This window comes from Pristiophorus japonicus, chromosome 32, assembly GCF_044704955.1.
Source record: "Pristiophorus japonicus isolate sPriJap1 chromosome 32, sPriJap1.hap1, whole genome shotgun sequence".
In the NCBI taxonomy this organism is placed as follows: domain Eukaryota; kingdom Metazoa; phylum Chordata; class Chondrichthyes; family Pristiophoridae; genus Pristiophorus; species Pristiophorus japonicus.
The window spans coordinates 1,814,403-1,833,859 of record NC_092008.1 but is presented as its reverse complement, the minus strand read 5'-3'; the positions used below and the strand labels follow the sequence as shown (position 1 = coordinate 1,833,859).

General features: G+C 56.9%; 1 protein-coding gene across 2 annotated transcripts in view; it reads left to right on the top strand.

Moving 5' to 3' along the window:
• The window catches only part of LOC139240639 (twinfilin-2-like), a 39,488-nt gene that overhangs the window by 8,367 nt on the left and 11,664 nt on the right, over positions 1–19,457 (top strand). For both annotated transcript variants that reach the window (XM_070869214.1, XM_070869213.1), the window contains exons 2-6: positions 1,291–1,368; positions 5,636–5,814; positions 8,482–8,577; positions 12,687–12,791; positions 18,198–18,323. In XM_070869214.1, coding sequence (XP_070725315.1) covers positions 1,291–1,368; positions 5,636–5,814; positions 8,482–8,577; positions 12,687–12,791; positions 18,198–18,323 — 584 coding nt within the window. The remainder of the gene's footprint in view (positions 1–1,290; positions 1,369–5,635; positions 5,815–8,481; positions 8,578–12,686; positions 12,792–18,197; positions 18,324–19,457) is intronic.

Here is a 19,457-nt window from a genome sequence, read left to right as displayed (position 1 = left end):
AGAAGAAATTCCTCCTCATCTCAGTTTTAAATGGGCGGCCCCTTATTCTAAGACCATGCCCCCTAGTTCTAGTCTCCCCCATCAGTGGAAACATCCTCTCTGCAGCCACCTTGTCGAGCCCCCTCATAATCTGATACGTTTCGATAAGATCACCTCTCATTCTTCTGAATTCCAATGAGTCGAGGCCCAACCTCCTCAACCTTTCCTCATAAGTCAACCCCCTCATCCCTGGAATCAACCGAGTGAACCTTCTCTGAACTGCCTCCAAAGCAAGTATATCCTTTCGTAAATACGGAAACCAGAACTGCACGCAGTACTCCAGGTGTGGCCTCACCAATACCCTGTATAACTGGAGCAAGACTTCCCTGCTTTTATACTCCATCCCCTTTCAGTGCAGTGTAAGGTTCCCATGGCAATGGTGGAGAGAGTGGCCAGAATGGAACCATTTTCAGCGATAAGAGGAGGACCATTAGATTGAAGACACCTGTCTCTTTAACAGTGGTTGCAAACTCAGTGACACACTCGGTAGTGTCTCAGTGGGTCTCGTTCTCTCGCCTCTGAGTCAGTAGGTTGAGGTTTTGAGCCCCACTTCAGAGACTTGAGCCCCAGATTCCAGGCCGACACTCCCTCACTGCCAGTGCTGAGGGAGCGCCGCACTGTCGGAGGGGCAGTACTGAGGGAGCACCCACTGTCGGAGGGGCGGTACTGAGGGAGCCCCGCACTGTCGGAGGGGCGGTACTGAGGGAGCGCCGCACTGTCGGAGGGGCGGTACTGAGGGAGCCCCGCACTGTGGGAGGGGCGGTACTGAGGGAGCCCCGCACTGTCGGAGGGGCGGTACTGAGGGAGCCCCGCACTGTCGGAGGGGCGGTACTGAGGGAGCGCCGCACTGTCGGAGGAGCGGTACTGAGGGAGCGCCGCACTGTCGGAGGGACGGTACTGAGGGAGTCCCACACTGTTGGAGGGGCGGTACTGAGGGAGTGCCGCACTGTCGGAGGGGCGGTACTGAGGGAGTGCCGCACTGTCGGAGGGGCAGTACTGAGGGAGCGCCACACTGTCGGAGGGGCAGTACTGAGGGAGCGCCGCACTGTCGGAGGGGCGGTACTGAGGGAGTGCCGCACTGTCGGAGGGGCTGTATTTCGGGATGAGACATTAAACCGAGGCCCCGTCTGCCCTCTCGGGTGGATGTAAAAGATCCCGGGGCCACTATTGGAAGAAGAGCAGGGGGAGTTCTCCCCGGTGTCCTGGGGCCGAGTCCTTCTGATGGTATTGTGTCTTTCTGTCTCTCTGCAGCCACACCTGAATTGCAGCATTTGTTCTCCCGATCGAAGGATGGATCAGTCCGACTGATTCAGGTTCTCATCAGAGAAGGTATGGATTGCCCTGCACGCTGTCCCGTCTGTTGTGTCCATTCCGACTTCGAATCAAACATTCCTCTCTTTATCGCCTCTCTGCTCTCGACCTCCTCCGCGCTCCCTCAATTGTCAGGCCGTTTGTCCCACACCCAGTTCTGGATGAGCAGGAATTCCCTCCAACTCACTATCGGGAAGACCGAAGCCATTGTTCTGGGTCCCCGGCCACAAACTGCGTTCCCCAGCCCCCCCCCCCGAGCCCCTCCCTCTCCCCAACTCCTGTCCCAGCCTGAACCAGACTGTTCGCAACCTCGCTGTCATATCTGACCCCGAAATGAGCTCCCGGCCACATCTCCCGCGGCAGAACTAAACCCGCCTGTTTCCCCCTCCGTAACATCGCCCGTCTCCGCCCCCCCTGCCTTAGCTCATCCGCTGCTGAAGCCCTCATCCGTGACCCCGTTACCCCCAGACTTGACTATTCCAACGCACTGCGCTCCTGGCCGGGCTCCCACATTCTACCCGACGTAAACTAGAGGTGATCCAAAACTCGGCTGTCCCCGTGTTCTAACTCGCACCGAGTCCCGCTCACCCATCACCCCCTGTGCTCGCTGCCCCGTGTCCTAACTCACACCCAGTCCCACTCACCCATCACCCCCTGTGCTCACTGACCCCGTGTCCTAACTCGCACCCAGTCCCGCTCACCCATCACCCCCTGTGCTCACTGACCCCGTGTCCTAACTCGCACCGAGTCCCACTCACCCATCACCCCCTGTGCTCACTGACCCCGTGTCCTAACTCGCACCCAGTCCCACTCACCCATCACCCCCTGTGCTCACTGACCCCGTGTCCTAACTCGCACCCAGTCCCACTCACCCATCACCCCCTGTGCTCACTGACCCCGTGTCCTAACTCGCACCCAGTCCCACTCACCCATCACCCCCTGTGCTCACTGACCCCGTGTCCTAACTCGCACCCAGTCCCGCTCACCCATCACCCCCTGTGCTCACTGACCCCGTGTCCTAACTCGCACCCAGTCCCGCTCACCCATCACCCCCTGTGCTCACTGACCCCGTGTCCTAACTCACACCCAGTCCCACTCACCCATCACCCACTGTGCTCACTGACCGACATTGGCTCCCGGTTAAGCAACGCCTCAATTTCAAAGTTCTCATCCTTGTTTACAAATCCCCCCCAGCCCCTACACACCTCCCTATTCCTGTAACCTCCTTCAGCCCCTACACCCCTCCCTATCTCTGTAACCTCCTTCCAGCCCCTACACCCCTCCCTATCTCTGTAACCTCCTCCAGCCCCGACACCCCTCCCTATCTCTGTAACCTCCTCCAGCCCTAACTACCCTCCCTATCTCTGTAACCTCCTCCAGCCCTACACCCCTCCCTATTTCTGCAACCTCCTCCAGCCACTACACCCCTCCCTATCTCTGTAACCTCCTTCCAGCCCCTACACCCCTCCCTATCTCTGCAACCTCCTCCAGCACCTACACCCCTCCCTATCTCTGTAACCCCCTCCAGCCCCTACACCCCTCCCTATCTCTGTAACCTCCTTCCAGCCCCCACACCCCTCCCTATCTCTGTAACCTCCTCCAGCCCCTACACCCCTCCCTATCTCTGTAACCCCCTCCAACCCCTATACCCCTCCCTATCTCTGTAACCTCCTCCAGCCCTAACAACCCTCCCTATCTCTGTAACCTCCTCCAGCCCTACACCCCTCCCTATCTCTGTAACCTCCTTCCAGCCCCTACACCCCTCCCTATCTCTTCAACCTCCTCCAGCACCTACACCCCTCCCTATCTCTGTAACCCCCTCCAGCCCCTACACCCCTCCCTATCTCTGTAACCTCTTCCAGCCCCTACAACCCTTCCTATCTCTGTAACCCCCTCCAGCCCCTACACCCCTCCCTATCTCTGTAACCCCCTCCAACCCCTATACCCCTCCCTATCTCTGTAACCTCCTCCAGCCCTAACAACCCTCCCTATCTCTGTAACCTCCTCCAGCCCTACACCCCTCCCTATCTCTGTAACCTCCTTCCAGCCCCTACACCCCTCCCTATCTCTTCAACCTCCTCCAGCACCTACACCCCTCCCTATCTCTGTAACCCCCTCCAGCCCCTACACCCCTCCCTATCTCTGTAACCTCCTTCCAGCCCCCACACCCCTCCCTATCTCTGTAACCTCCTCCAGCCCCTACACCCCTCCCTATCTCTGTAACCCCCTCCAACCCCTATACCCCTCCCTATCTCTGTAACCTCCTCCAGCCCTAACAACCCTCCCTATCTCTGTAACCTCCTCCAGCCCTACACCCCTCCCTATCTCTGTAACCTCCTTCCAGCCCCTACACCCCTCCCTATCTCTTCAACCTCCTCCAGCACCTACACCCCTCCCTATCTCTGTAACCCCCTCCAGCCCCTACACCCCTCCCTATCTCTGTAACCTCTTCCAGCCCCTACAACCCTTCCTATCTCTGTAACCCCCTCCAACCCCTATATCCCTCCCTATCTCTGTAACCTCCTCCAGCCCTAACAACCCTCCCTATCTCTGTAACCTCCTCCAGCCCTACACCCCTCCCTATCTCTGTAACCTCCTTCCAGCCCCTACACCCCTCCCTATCTCTTCAACCTCCTCCAGCACCTACACCCCTCCCTATCTCTGTAACCCCCTCCAGCCCCTACACCCCTCCCTATCTCTGTAACCTCCTTCCAGCCCCTACAACCCTTCCTATCTCTGTAACCTCCTTCCAGCCCCTACACCCCTCCCTATCTCTGTAACCTCCTCCAGCCCCGACACCCCTCCCTATCTTTGTAACCTCCTCCAGCCCCTACACCCCTCCCTATCTCTGTAACCTTCTCCAGCCCCTACACCCCTCCCTATCTCTGTAACCTCCTTCCAGCCCCGACACCCCTCCCTATCTCTGTAACCTCCTCCAGCCCCGACACCCCTCCCTATCTCTGTAACCTCCTCCAGCCCCTACACCCCTCCCTATCTCTGTAACCTCCTCCAGCCCCTACACCCCTCCCTATCTCTGTAACCCCCTCCAGCCCCTACACCCCTCCCTATCTCTGTAACCTCCTCCAGCACCTACACCCCTCCCTATCTCTGTAACCTCCTCCAGCCCCGACACCCCTCCCTATCTCTGTAACCTCCTCCAGCCCCTACACCCCTCCCTATCTCTGTAACCTCCTCCAGCCCCTACACCCCTCCCTATCTCTGTAACCCCCTCCAGCCCCTACACCCCTCCCTATCTCTGTAACCTCCTCCAGCACCTACACCCCTCCCTATCTCTGTAACCCCCTCCAGCCCCTATACCCCTCCCTATTTCTGAAACCTCCTCCAGCCACTACACCCCTCCCTATCTCTGTAACCCCCTCCAGCCCCTACACCCCTCCCTATCTCTGTAACCTCCTTCCAGCCCCTACACCCCTCCCTATCTCTGCAACCTCCTCCAGCACCTACACCCCTCCCTATCTCTGTAACCCCCTCCAGCCCCTACACCCCCCCCCGAGATGTCTGCAATCCTCTAATTCTGCCCTCCTGACCATCCCTGATTATAATCGCTCCACCATCGGTGGCCATGCCTTCTGTTGCCTGGGCCCCAAGCTCTGGAACTCCCTCTCTAAACCTCTCCGCCTCTCTCTCCTCCTTTAAGACGCTCCTTAAAACCTTCCTCTGACCCAGCCTTTCCCTAATATCTCCTTATGTGGCTCGGGGGTCTGATTGTGTTTGATAATACTCCTGTGAAGCACCTGGGGACGTTTCACCTCATTAAAGGCGCTATATAAATGCAGGTTTGTTCAGGGTGCCTCAGTAGGCGAGAGCAGTGCCTCTCGGACTGAGCCACTTTGACCTGGAAGGTCTCGGGATTCTATCCCCCTCCCCCAGCCCCCCTCCGCACCGGCGCTGAGCCGAATGATCGAATTGCAGCCGGGGTGTGTGGGAGGGGGGGGGGGCGGGGTCAGGGGTCAGGGGGGTCAAAGTGGATTCGGAAGGGCGACTTTTTTGCCTCGACCCCTGTGTGGGTGTCGGGGGAAGAACCAGAGCCGTCACAGCGGCGGTGCCCCTCAAGGCCGAAGAGCCGGCCAACAACCAGCGGCCTGGGCCAACCGCGCCCAGTGGGCTATCGAAATGGACCTCCGCTCTCCCTCCGGAGGGGCGGGGAGGGGAGGGGGCGAGGTGGGGACGAGGAGGGGAGGGGAGGAATGAGGTGAGGGAGGGGAGGGTGGGGACTACCCGTGTGCCCCTCTGACACCGCCCTCTCTCGCTCTCTTGCCCCCAGAGCACCTGGTGGAGGGAGCGTGTCGGACACCGAGCAGGACGTGGGAGCAGGATTACGATGAGCTGGTGCTTCCCCTGCTCCGGGACACTCAGCCGTGCTACATCCTGTACTGTCTGGACAGCAGCAACGCCCAGGGTCTGGAGTGGATCTTTCTACTGTGGTCGCCCGAGGGCTCCTCTGTAAGATCGGGTCCTGCGGGGTGGGGGGGGGGGGGAGGGGAGGGGAGGGGAGGGGGGGGGGATGCGGCGGAAGGGGAGGGGCGGGAGGGAGCAGGGAGGGGGGAGGCGGAGAGGGCGGGGGGGGTGAGGGGTCAGCCATGTGACCAGACCCGGGGCCCCTCGCGGACACTGCTTGCCCAAGGCCCCCTTCCTCTTGCCGCCCCCCCCCCGCCCAACCTCTCCCTTCGTGTTGTCGGGTCCATCCTCACCGCGAGTAACGCCCCCTTTCCCTCTGAACCTCCACCAGGATCAGAGACATTGACAGCGCGGGAGGAGGCCATTCCGGCCCCATCGTGTCCGTGCTGCGCCGGCCGACCAAGAGCCATCCCGGCCTAATCCCACTTTCCCGCTCCGGGTCCGTCGCCCTGTCGGGCAGTTCGGAGGAGGTTCACTCGGTCGATTCCGGGGATGACTTATGAGGAAAGGTTGAGCAGGTTGGGCCTCTACTCACTGGAGTTCAGAAGAATGAGAGGTGATCTTCTCGAAACATCAGCCATGATCGTGTTGAATGGCGGTGCAGGCTCGAGGGGCCGAATAGCCTACTCCTGCACCTATTTTCTATGTTTCTATGAAACGTATAAGATTACGAGGGGGGCTCGATAAGGTGGATGCAGAGAGGATGTTCCCACTGATGGGGGGAGACTAGAACTAGGGGGCATGGTCTTAGAATAAGGGGCCGCCCATTTAAAACTGAGCTGCGGAGTGTTATGTACGTAACTGTGTAATACTTGCAGGTGAGCTTCGATGTTGAGAAGATATCTGTTTGCTGTTATGGTTCGCGGCCATGCATGCCTGGGCGATCACGCTGGCCCTTCTCAGCTCTTTGGCATCCAGCAGCTTTCGAAGAATGACCCCGTGGCTGATGCCCAGCACAAACAAAAGTCCCGCAGAGTTTCCCCCCCCCCCCAACGCAGCCCCGAGATCGCACGGTCCAGCGAGACGTCTCGAGTCAGCGACATGATCCGCCACATAGAAAATAGGTGCAGGAGTAGGCCATTCGGCCCTTCGAGCCTGCACCGCCATTCAATGAGTTCATGGCTGATCATGCAACTTCAGTACCCCATTCCTGCTTTCTCACCATACCCCTTGATCCTCCCCTAGTAGTAAGGACTACATCTAACTCCTTTTTGAATATATTTAGTGAATTGGCCTCAACAACTCTCTGTGGTAGAGAATTCCACAGGTTCACAATTCTCTGGGTGAAGAAGTTTCTCCTCATCTCGGTCCTAAATGGCTTACCCCTTATCCTTAGACTGTGACCCCTGGTTCTGGACTTCCCCAACAGCGGGAACATTCTTCCTGCATCTAACCTGTCCAATCCCGTCAGAATTTTAAACGTTTCTATGAGATCCCCTCTCATTCTTCTGAACTCCAGTAAATACAAGCCCAGTTGATCCAGTCTTTCTTGATAGGTCAGTCCCGCCATCCCGGGAATCAGTCTGGTGAACCTTCGCTGCACTCCCTCAATAGCAAGAACGTCCTTCCTCAAGTTAGGAGACCAAAACTGTACGCAATACTCCAGGTGTGGCCTCACCAAGGCCCTGTACAACTGTAGCAACACCTCCGTGCTCCTGTACTCAAATCCTCTCGCTATGAAGGCCAACATGCCATTTGCCTTCTTCACCGCCTGCTGTACCTGCATGCCAACCTTCAATGACTGATGTACCCTGACACCCAGGTCTCGTTGCACCTCCCCTTTTCCTAACGTTCTGGCCCCGGAGCGATGGTGCGTGTCGAAACGATACCTGTCCATGAGGGATACTCTCCTTCGGATTGAGGAGGTCCCTGACCAGTATGCACAACTCTGTGTGTTCCTTCTCCGTTGGTTTTGGCGGATGCGAGCAGATTCGTGATGAGGCCGTATATTTTCGGCCCACAAACGCTGAGGAGAACTGTCTTGCGCTTGACCGCATTCGTGTCTCCGTCCAGCTCGTTGGCCACAAAGTACTGGTCGAGGCCCTCGACGAAGGCTTCCCAATCTTCCCACCCTCTGTGAATCTCTCTCATATTCCAGCGGCAGCCATGCTTGCGTCAAGGTTGGTATTCTGGTACTCGTCGCCAATTGTTGTGTCTAGTAGAACTCCACAAGGCTGGGCTCTGTGAGCTAAACTGAGTGTGACCTTAGTCTTTATTCCAACTCCAGAGTGCCTAAACAAGGCGGCAGCCGACCTTTTAGACTGGCCCTGCACCTGTGTGCAGGTGACCATTAGGACTCCCAACAGTTGCGCCCTCTGGTGGCAAGTATTACAGAGTTACGTACATAACGAGGAGAAATTTCTTCGCTCAGAGGGTTGTAAATCTGTGGAATTCTCTGCCCCAGAGAGCTGTGGGGAGCTGGGCCATTGAATATATTTAAGGCGGAGATAGACAGATTTTTGAGCGATAAGGGAGTGAAGGGGCCGGGCGGGGAAGTGGAGCTGAGCCCAAGATCGGATCAGCCGCGGTTGTATTGAATGGCGGAGCAGGCTCGAGGGGCCGAATGGCCGACTCCTGCTCCTGTTTCTGATGTTCGAAGCGACGGACCATTGCTCCCTGCGTTTCGGAGTGGTTTGTGTGGACCCGAGTTGAACTCTCTCGCTCTCTCTCTCTCTCTCTCTCTCGCTCTCTCTCTCGCTCTCTCTCTCTCAGATCCGACAGAAGATGCTCTACGCAGCCACCAGAGCCACGTTGAAGAAGGAGTTTGGCGGCGGGCACATCAAGAACGAAGTCTTTGCCACCCAGTTGGTACGTTGCGGACTTTCTCTTGTGGGGGGGAGTCGGGGGGGGGGCGTTGGGGGCAGGCGGCTAATCGGGTTCCGGCAGGTCAGGGGCGAACGTGGATGGGCCGGGGTGTGTGTGCGAGTGACACGTCCTTGTGATCCGCAGGCTCGGTCTTCCTTTCCCACTGTGTCGTAATAACATAAGGAACAGGAGGAGGCCGTTCAGCCCCATCGAGCCTGTTACATTAGGGACAGGAGGAGGCCGTTCAGCCCCTCGAGCCTGTTACATTAGGGACAGGAGGAGGCCGTTCAGCCCCTCGAGCCTGTTACATTAGGGACAGGAGGAGGCCGTTCAGCCCCTCGAGCCTGTTACATTAGGGACAGGAGGAGGCCGTTCAGCCCCTCGAGCCTGTTACATTAGGAACAGGAGGAGGCCGTTCAGCCCCTTGAGCCTGTTACATTAGGGACAGGAGGAGGCCGTTCAGCCCCTCGAGCCTGTTACATTAGGGACAGGAGGAGGCCGTTCAGCCCCTCGAGCCTGTTACATTAGGAACAGGAGGAGGCCATTCGGCCCCTCGAGCCCGCTCCGCCATCCAATCAGATCGCGGCTGATCTTCGACCTCAACTCCACTTTCCCGCCCGATCCCTCGATTCCCCTCGAGTCCAAAAACCTACCGATCTCGGCCTTGAATATACTCAATGACTGAGCCTCCACAGCCCTCTGGGGCAGAGAATTCCAAAGATTCACCCCCCCTCCGAGTGAAGAAATTCCTCCTCATCTCAGTCCTAAATGGCCGAGCCCTTATCCTGAGACTGTGTGAGCCCTGGTTCTAGACTCCCCAGCCCCGGGGGGGGGGAAACACCCTCCCTGCATCTAACCCTGTCAATCCCCCTCAATGAGATCACCTCTCTGGATAAACTCCAGAGAATATCGGCCCAGTCTGCTCAATCCCTCCTCATCGGACAACCCCCCCATCCCAGGGATCAGTCTGGTGAACCTTCGCTGCACTCCCTCTATGGCGAGTGTATCCTCCCTTAGGTAAGGAGACCAAAACTGTGCACAATACTCCAGGTGTGGGTGCAATGTATACACCTGTCCGTATGCTCACCGGTTTGTTGGCCCCGGAGCCTCCCTCGGGAGCCGGCGCCTCACAACTTGAGCCTCCTCCGGGGAAATCCCCTCCGTGCCTTTCGGTTCCGCGCGGAGGGAGGGGATTCCTGTACGGGGCTGCCCCTGCACACTCTCCACCTTGCCATCCTCGCCTGCCGTCCGGACACGCCCATGGCGTACCATCTTGCCGTCCGGAGGAGGCGGGAGGTCCCCGATGGAGGGCACTCTACGCGGGAGTCCTCCCACTGTTCATCGGGGACTTGGCCTGGAGGCTGGTGCACGGAGCAGTCCCGTGCAACAAATTTTTAAGCCGGTTCACGGGCTCCCAGGCCGCCTGCAATTCCTGCGGTCTGGAGGAGTCCGTGTTCCATGTTTTTATCGAATGCGCGAGGTTGCAGCCCATTGTTCCACTATTTAAAGGGGCTGCTCCTCAATTTCTGGCTGCACTTCAGTCCCACTTCAGTCCTGATCTTTGGGCTCCCTGTGCGGAGGGGAGCGGGCAGGTCCGAGGGCCTCCTCGTGGGGCCTGCTCCTGGGCCTGGCCAAGGGGGGGCCATCAGACAGTTCGGGCAGCGGACGGTCGAGGGGGTCGTTCAGCCCCGACTGCCTGCCTCTCTTCCGCGGTTACATCCGAGCCAGGGTGTCCCTGGAGATGGAGCACGCGGTGTCCACCGGTACGCTCGCGGCCTTCTGCGAGAGGTGGGCGCCGGAGGGACTGGAGTGCGTCATCACCACCCCCCCCCCCCCCCCCGGCAACCAACTTCTAATTTGATTGGTTCAGTGTTCCAAAGTTTAATTGTTAATTTGACGATTTTATGATTTATAGTTTTACCCCAAAATAGTTGTAGAGCTGTTGAATGGGATGTGGCTTAGCCAGTCACGTGGTGTTCACAAGACTCAATAAAACCCCGGCCAGTTGGGTTCGGGGGATGAGGTATGCAGTTGTGAGCTCGATGGATGAACTGGTAATGTGCAGTGTGATTGTTAAACCTTTGGCGAATAAACCAACTGGCCCTCAAATCTGCCACCCAGCTCATGGTCTACAGGGCTGTAGTGATACCTGCCCTCCTGTATGGCTCAGAGACATGGACCATGTACAGTAGACACCTCAAGTCGCTGGAGAAATACCACCAACGATGTCTCCGCAAGATCCCGCAAATCCCCTGGGAGGACAGACGCACCAACGTTAGCGTCCTCGACCAGGCCCAACATCCCCAGCATCGAAGCACTGACCACACTCGACCAGCTCCGCTGGGCAGGGCCACATTGTCCGCATGTCCCCCCCGACACGAGACTCCCCAAAGCAAGCGCTCTACTCGGAACTCCTTCACGGCAAACGAGCCAAAGGTGGGCAGAGGAAACGTTACAGGGACCACCCTCAAAGCCTCCCTGATAAAGTGCAACATCCCCACCGACACCTGGGAGTCCCTGGGCCCAAAGACCAGTCCCGCCCTAAGTGGAGGGAGTGCATCCGGGAGGGCGCTGAGCACCTCGAGTCTCGTCGCCGAGAGCGTGCAGAAACCAAGCGCAGGCAGCGGAAGGAGCGTGCGGCAAACCAGTCCCACACTCCCCTTCCCTCAACCACTGTCTGTCCCACCTGTGACAGGGACTGTGGCTCCCATATTGGGCTGTTCAGCCACCTAAAGAGCAGGGAGGTCTTACTGTAGTTGTACAGGGCCTTGGTGAGGCCACACCTGGAATATTGTGTTCAGTTTTGGTCTCCTAATCTGAGGAAGGACGTTCTTGCTATTGAGGGAGTACAACGAAGGTTCACCAGACTGATTCCCGGGATGGCGGGACTGACATATGAGGAGAGACTGGATCGACTGGGCTTATATTTACTGGAATCTAGAAGGATGAGAGGGGATCTCACAGAAACATATAAGATTCTGACAGGATTGGACAGGTTAGATGCAGGAAGAATGTTCCCGATGTTGGGGGAAGTCCAGAACCAGGGGTCACAGTCTAAGGATAAGGGGTAAGCCATTTAGGACCGAGATGAGGAGAAACTTCTTCACCCAGAGAATTGTGAACCTGTGGAATTCTCTACCACAGAGAGTTGTTGAGGCCAGTTCGTTAGATATATTCAAAAGGGAGTTAGATGTGGCCCTTAGATGTGGTTAAAGGGATCAAGGGGTATGGAGAGAAAGCAGGAATGGGGTACTGAGGGAATGATCAGCCATGATCTTATTGAATGGTGGTGAAGGCTCGAAGGGCCGAATGGCCTACTCCTGCACCTATTTTCTATGTTTCTATGTCTCACTTTAGGAGTGGAAGCAAGTCTTCCTCAGTTCCGAGGGACTACCTATGATGAATAAACCAACGAGTTCTTAATGGCAATATGTTGCTATGAATTCTTCAGCAAAGAACCCATGAAGCAAATACTACATCATCATCATCATAGGCAGTCCCTCGGAATCGAGGAAGACTTGCTTCCACTCTAACAATGAGTCCTTAGGTGGCTGAACAGTCCAATACGAGAGCCACAGTCCCTGTCACAGGTGGGACCGACAGTGGTTGAGGGAAGGGGAGGGTGGGACTGGTTTGCCGCACGCTCCTTCCGCTGCCTGCGCTTGGTTTCTGCACGCTCTCGGCGATGAGACTCGAGGTGCTCAGCGCCCCTCCCGGATGCACTCCCTCCACTTAGAGCGGACTGGTCTTTGGGCCCAGGGACTCCCAGGTGTCGGTGGGGATGTTGCACTTTATCAGGGGAGGCTTTGAGGGTGGTCCCTTGTAACGTTTCCTCTGCCCACCTTTGGCTCGTTCGCCCGTGAAGGAGTTCCGAGTAGAGCGCTTGGCTTTGGGGAGTCTCGTGTCTGGGGGGGGACATGTGGACAATGTGGCCCTGCCCAGCGGAGCTGGTCGAGTGTGGTCAGTGCTTCGACGCTGGGGATGTTGGGCCTGGTCGAGGACGCTAACGTTGGTGCGTCTGTCCTCCCATGGAGCAGATTCATTACAGGGGGTCTCACCCAGGACCCTATATAACTGCAGTGTCTCTCTCTCTCTCTCTCACTCTGTTGTAGGACGATATCAACCTGAAAGGTTATCGGAAATACCTAGTATCGGACGCAGCCCCTGCGCCCCTCACAGCCGCGGAACAGGAGCTGCAACAGATGAAGATCAATGAGGTAAACGCCCAGGGGCCCGTGCTTCGGGTGTCTGCTTCTGACCATGATACCTTTATGCCCCACACCAGCTCTCCGTCCATCTCTCTTTCTCTCTTCTCCCCCCCCCCCCCCCCTTCCCCCATCACCATATCCTTCTATTCCTTTCTACCTCGCCTTCTCCAACTTCCCCCTTAAAGTGCATCTTTCGGAAGGCAAGTCTTGTTTGGCGAGCTCAGTGGATCATTGTGAAGAGGTAGCAGAGAGTGTCGACAAGGGCACTGCAGTAGATGCAAGTTATCTAGATTTTCGAAAGGCCTTCGATAAAGGTCGCCCGCTGCTTAACTGGTATCCACCGCCGCTCCCTGTGGCAGCGAGTTCCTGTGCAATGTCACCTCTTGCTATTGAGGGAGTGCAGCGAAGGTTCACCAGACTGATTCCCGGGATGGTGGGACTGACATATCAAGAAAGACTGGATCAACTGGGCTTGTATTCACTGGAGTTCAGAAGAATGAGAGGGGATCTCATCGAAACGTTTAAAATTCTGACGGGTTTAGACAGGTTAGATGTAGAAAGAATGTTCCCGATGTTGGGGAAGTCCAGAACCAGGGGTCACAGTCTGCTGGATATAAAGGCCAGCGCCCCATTAACCTTTAAGATTATTTTCTGTACCCGTTCAGGACATTTTAATGATCGATGTACCTGGAGCCCCCAAGTCTCTTTGAACCCTCACCGTAGATAAGAACATAAGAAATCAGAGCAGGAGCCAGCCATTCGGCCCCTCGAGCCTGCTCCGCCATTTAATACGATCATGGCTGATCCGATCATGGACTCAGCTCCACTTCCCTGCCCGCCCCCTTATCGGTTAAGAAACTGTCTATTTCTGTCTTAAATTTATTCAATGTCCCGGCTTCCACAGCTCTCTGAGGCAGCGAATTCCACAGATTTACAACCCTCTGAGAGAAGAAATTCCTCCTCATCTCAGTTTTAAATGGGCGGCCCCTTATTCTAAGACCATGCCCCCTAGTTCTAGTCTCCCCCATCAGTGGGAACATCCTCTCTGCATCCACCTTGTCGAGCCCCCTATAATCTTATACCTTTCGATAAGATCACCTCTCATTCTTCTGAACTCCAATGAGTAGAGGCCCAACCTGCTCAACCTTTCCTCATAAGTCAACCCCCTCATCCCCGGAATCAACTGAGTGAACCTTCTCTGAACTGTCTCCAAAGCAAGTATATCCTTTCCTAAATACGGAGACCAGAACTGCACGCAGTACTCCAGGTGTGGCCTCACCAATACCCTGTATAACTGGAGCAAGACTTCCCTGCTTTTATACTCCATCCCCTTTGCAATAAAGGCCAAGATCCCATTGGCCTTCCTGATCACTTGCTGTACCTGCATACTAACCTTTTGTGTTTCATGCACAAGTAACCCCCAGGTCCCGCTGTACTGCGGCACTTTGCAATCTTTCTCCATTTAAATAATAACTTGCTCTTTGATTTTTTTTTTTCTGCCCAAGTGCATGACCTCACACTTTCCCACATTAAACTCCATCTGATAAATTTTTGCCCACTCGCTGAGCCTGTCTGTGTCCTTTTGCAGATTTTATGTGTCCTCCTCACATATTGCTTTTCCTCCCATCTTTGTATCCTTCTGAGCAGGAGTCGGCCATTCGGCCCCTCGAGCCTGCTCCGCCATTCAATAAGGTCATTGGCTGATCTACTGCCTCAACTCCCCATATCCCTCGATTCCTTTAATATCCAAAAATGATGTAATTCTCCTCCCTCGACCTTTGAATGATAGAAATTTGCCGCACGGAAGGAGGCCATTTGGGCCCATCCCATCCCACCTTCCGGTCGGCCCTGGTTGGTGCGTTATTTGAGGTTTTTCAACGCCCGTGTTGGGCTATTTCAAGCTGGGTCTGTCGGTAAACGTCCCCCATTGTTTTATAGTCCGACAGGAACGGCAGTGACGTGTGTTGTCTGTGCTGCTTCTATGGGTCACGGCAGGACTCCCTGTGCAGCTCGGTAGGTGGTCCAGCCGAGGGGGACTGCAGAACCTCTCCTGTGCATGCCTGTGTGTGTGTGTGTGTGCTGTGAAACATGTGTGTTTGTGTGCTGTGAAACGATGTGTGTTTATGTGCTGTGAAACGGCATGTGTGTGTGTGTGTGTGTGTGCTGTGAAACGATTGTGTGTTTGTGTGCTGTGAAACGTGTGTGTGTGTGTGTGTGTGTGTGTGTGTTTGTGTGCTGATAAACGGGTCAATTTCGGTTGGCAAACGTTAACTAGTGGGGTGCCGCAGGGATCAGTGCTGGGGCCTCAGCTATTTACATTCTCTATTTAATGACTTGCATGAAGGGACCGAGTGTAATGTAGCCAGGTTTGTTGATGATGCAAAGATGGGTGGGAAAACAAGTTGTGAGGAGGGACACACACAATCTGCAAAAGGGATATAGACAGACTAACTGAGTGAGTGGGCAAAAATCTGGCAGATGGAGTATAATGTGGGAAAATGTGAGGTTATCCACTTTGGTAGGAAAAATACTATTATTTAAATGAGGAAAAGGGGGGGTTTATATAGAGAATAACGGATACCCGGGAGTGAGTTACAGGCTGGAATCTAATCGAGGGGTTCGAGGGGATTTATATATAGAATAACAGATACCCGGGGCTGAGTTACAGGCTGGAATCTAATCGAGGGGTTCGGGAGTTTACATATAGAATAACAGATACCCGGAAGTGAGTTACAGGCTGGAATCTAATCGAGGGGTTCGGGGGGGGTTATATATAGAATAACAGATACCCGGGAGTGAGTTACAGGCTGGAATCTAATCGAGTGGTTCGGGGGGTTTATATACAGAATAACAGATACCCGGGAGTGAGTTACAGGCTGGAATCTAATCGAGGGGTTCGGGGGGTTTATATACAGAATAACAGATACCCGGGAGTGAGTTACAGGCTGGAATCTAATCGAGTGGTTCGGGGGGTTTATATACAGAATAACAGATACCCGGGAGTGAGTTACAGGCTGGAATCTAATCGAGGGGTTCGGGGGGTTTATATACAGAATAACAGATACCCGGGAGTGAGTTACAGGCTGGAATCTAATCGAGGGGTTCGGGGGGGTTTATATATAGAATAACAGATACCCGGGAGTGAGTTACAGGCTGGACTCTAATCGAGGGGTTCGGGGGGTTTATATATAGAATAACAGATACCCGGGAGTGAGTTACAGGCTGGAATCTAATCGAGGGGTTCGGGGGGTTTATATATAGAATAACAGATACCCGGGAGTGAGTTACAGGCTGGAATCTAATCAAGGGGTTCGGGGAGATTGACAGTCTGTTACCGCACAGATGACTCAGATGAAGGGACTGAGTGTAACTCACTCCCGGGTTTGCTGGTGATACAAAGATGGATGGGAGAGTAAGTTGTGAGGAGGACACACAGAATCTGCAAAGGGATATAGACAGACTGAGTGAGTGGGCAAACATTTGGCAGATGGAGTATAATGTGGGAAAAGTGTGAGGTTATTCTCTTTGGTAGGAAAAATTAAAAAACAAATTACTATTTAAATGGGGAGAGATCTCAAAGTGCCACAGTACAGCGGGACCTGGGGGTACTTGTGCATGAAACACAAAAGGATAGTATGCAGGTACAGCAAGTGATCAGGAAGGGCCAATGGTATCTTGGCCTTTATTGCAAAGGGGATGGAGTATAAAAGCAGGGAAGTCTTGCTCCAGTTATACAGGGTATTGGTGAGGCCACACCTGGAGTACTGCGTGCAGTTCTGGTCGCCGTATTTACGAAAGGATATACTTGCTTTGGAGGCAGTTCAGAGAAGGTTCACTCGGTTGATTCCGGAGATGAGGGGGTTGACTTATGAGGAAAGGTTGAGGAGGTTGGGCCCTGTACCCATTGGAGTTTAGAAGAATGAGAGGTGATCTTATCGAGACGTATCAGATTCTGAGGGGGGCTGGACAGGGTGGATGCAGAGAGGATGTTTCCCCCTCGTGGGGGAATCTAGAACTAGGGGGCACATAGTCTCAGAATAAGGGGCCGCCCATTTAGGACAGAGATGAGGAGGAATTTCTTCTGGTGAATCTGTGGAATTCTCTGCCCCAGGGAGCTGTGGGGGGCTGGGTCATTGAATATATTTAAGGTGGAGATAGACAGATTTTTGAGCGATAAGGGAGTGAAGGGGCGGGGCGGGGAAGTGGAGCTGAGCCCAAGATCGGATCAGCCGCGATCGTATTGAATGGCGGAGCGGGCTCGAGGGGCCGAATGGCCGACTCCTGCTCCTGTTTCTGATGATCTTCTGTGTGTGTCTCCTGTCTGGATCACGCATTTCCCATGTTCTCCCTTTCGTTCCTGACTCTCAACAAGTGTATTTATATAGCGCCTTTAACGCAGTAAAACGTCCCAAGGTGCTTCACAGGAGTGTTATGAGACAAAACGCACAAATTTAACCCCGAGCCACAGAAGGAGACATTAGGGACAGGCGACCAAAAGCTGGGTCACAGAGGTGGGTTTTAAGGAGCGTCTTAAAGGAGGAGAGAGAGGCGGAGAGGTTTAGGGAGGGAGTTCCAGAGCTTCGGGCCCAGGCAGCAGAAGGCACGGCCACCGATGGTGGAGCGATTATAATCAGGGATGGTCAGGAGGTCAGAATTAGAGGAGTGCAGAGATCTCGGGGGGGGGGGTTGTGGGGGGGGAGTGCCGCACTGTCGGAGGGGCAGTACTGAGGGAGCGCCGCACTGTCGGAGGGACAGTACTGAGGGAGTGCCGCACTGTCGGAGGGGCGGTACTGAGGGAGTGCCGCACTGTCGGAGGGGCAGTACTGAGGGAGCGCCGCACTGTCGGAGGGTCAGTACTGAGGGAGCGCCGCACTGTCGGAGGGTCAGTACTGAGGGAGTGCCGCACTGTCGGAGGGGCGGTACTGAGGGAGTGCCGCACTGTCGGAGGGGCGGTACTGAGGGAGCGCCGCACTGTCGGAGGGGCAGTACTGAGGGAGCGCCGCACTGTCGGAGGGTCAGTACTGAGGGAGCGCCGCACTGTCGGAGGGACAGTACTGAGGGAGTGCCGCACTGTCGGAGGGGCGGTACTGAGGGAGCGCCGCACTGTCGGAGGGGCGGTACTGAGGGAGCGCCGCACTGTCGGAGGGGCGGTACTGAGGGAGCGCCGCACTGTCGGAGGGACAGTACTGAGGGAGCGCCGCACTGTCGGAGGGGCGGTACTGAGGGAGCGCCGCACTGTCGGAGAGGCAGTACTGAGGGATCGCCGCACTGTCGGAGAGGCTGCCTTTCTGATGAAGCAAGCCATCAGCAACTCAGTGGGATTGGCTGAGAAGGAGAGGTGTTGTGTTGTGTTGTGTTGTGTGTGCGAGCTTGTTCTGTGTTCGTTCACGGAAAGATCTATTTGAATTCTCCCAGATAAACACGGAGGTGAACATCGACACCAAGCAGCCGACGCTCCAGGGTATCGCGTTCCCGATCGACGAGGAGGCCCTGCAGGCCCTGAGGCAACTCCAGCAGAAGAAGGTCAACTACGTGCAACTGGTAGGTGGGCCCCCCTCGCTCCCCTCCCACCTCGCTCCCCTCACCCCCCTCGCTCCTCGCTCCCCTCACCCCCCTCGCTCCCCGCTCCCCCTCGCTCCCCTCACCCCCCTCGCTCCCCTCGCTCCCCACTCCCCTCGCTCCCCACCCCCCTCGCTCCCCACCCCCCCCTCACCCCCCTCGCTCCCCTCACCCCCCTCGCTCCCCTCACCCCCCTCGCTCCCCTCACCCCCCTCGCTCCCCTCACCCCCCTCGCTCCCCACCCCCTCACCCCCCTCGCTCCTCGCTCCCCTCCCACCTCGCTCCCCTCCCACCTCGCTCCCCTCCCACCTCGCTCCCCTCCCCCCCCTCACCCCCCTCGCTCCCCTCACCCCCCTCGCTCCCCTCCCACCTCGCTCCCCACCCCCCCCTCACCCCCTCGCTCCCCACCCCCCCTCGCTCCCCACCCCCCTCGCTCCCCACCCCCCCACCCCCCTCGCTCCCCTCCCACCTCGCTCCCCACCCCCCCTCACCTCCCTCGCTCCCCACCCCCCTCGCTCCCCACCCCCCCTCGCTCCCCACCCCCCCTCGCTCCCCACCCCCCTCGCTCCCCACCCCCCCACCCCCCTCGCTCCCCACCCCCCTCGCTCCCCACCCCCCTCGCTCCCCACCCCCCTCGCTCCCCACCCCCCTCGCTCCCCACCCCCCTCGCTCCCCACACCCCCTCGCTCCCCACCCCCCTCGCTCCCCTCACCCCCCCTCGCTCCCCACCCCCCTCGCTCCCCACACCCCCTCGCTCCCCTCACCCCCCTCGCTCCCCTCACCCCCCTCGCTCCCCACTCCCCCCCTCGCTCCCCTCACCCCCCTCGCTCCCCTCACCCCCCTCGCTCCCCACACCCCCCTCGCTCCCCTCACCCCCCTCGCTCCCCTCACCCCCCTCACCCCCCTCGCTCCCCTCACCCCCCTCGCTCCCCTCACCCCCCTCGCTCCCCACCCCCCTCGCTCCCCACCCCCCTCGCTCCCCACCCCCCTCGCTCCCCTCACCCCCCTCGCTCCCCACCCCCCTCGCTCCCCTCACCCCCCTCGCTCCCCACACCCCCCTCGCTCCCCTCACCCCCGTCGCTCTCTCCACCCCGTCGCTCTCTCCACCCCCGTCGC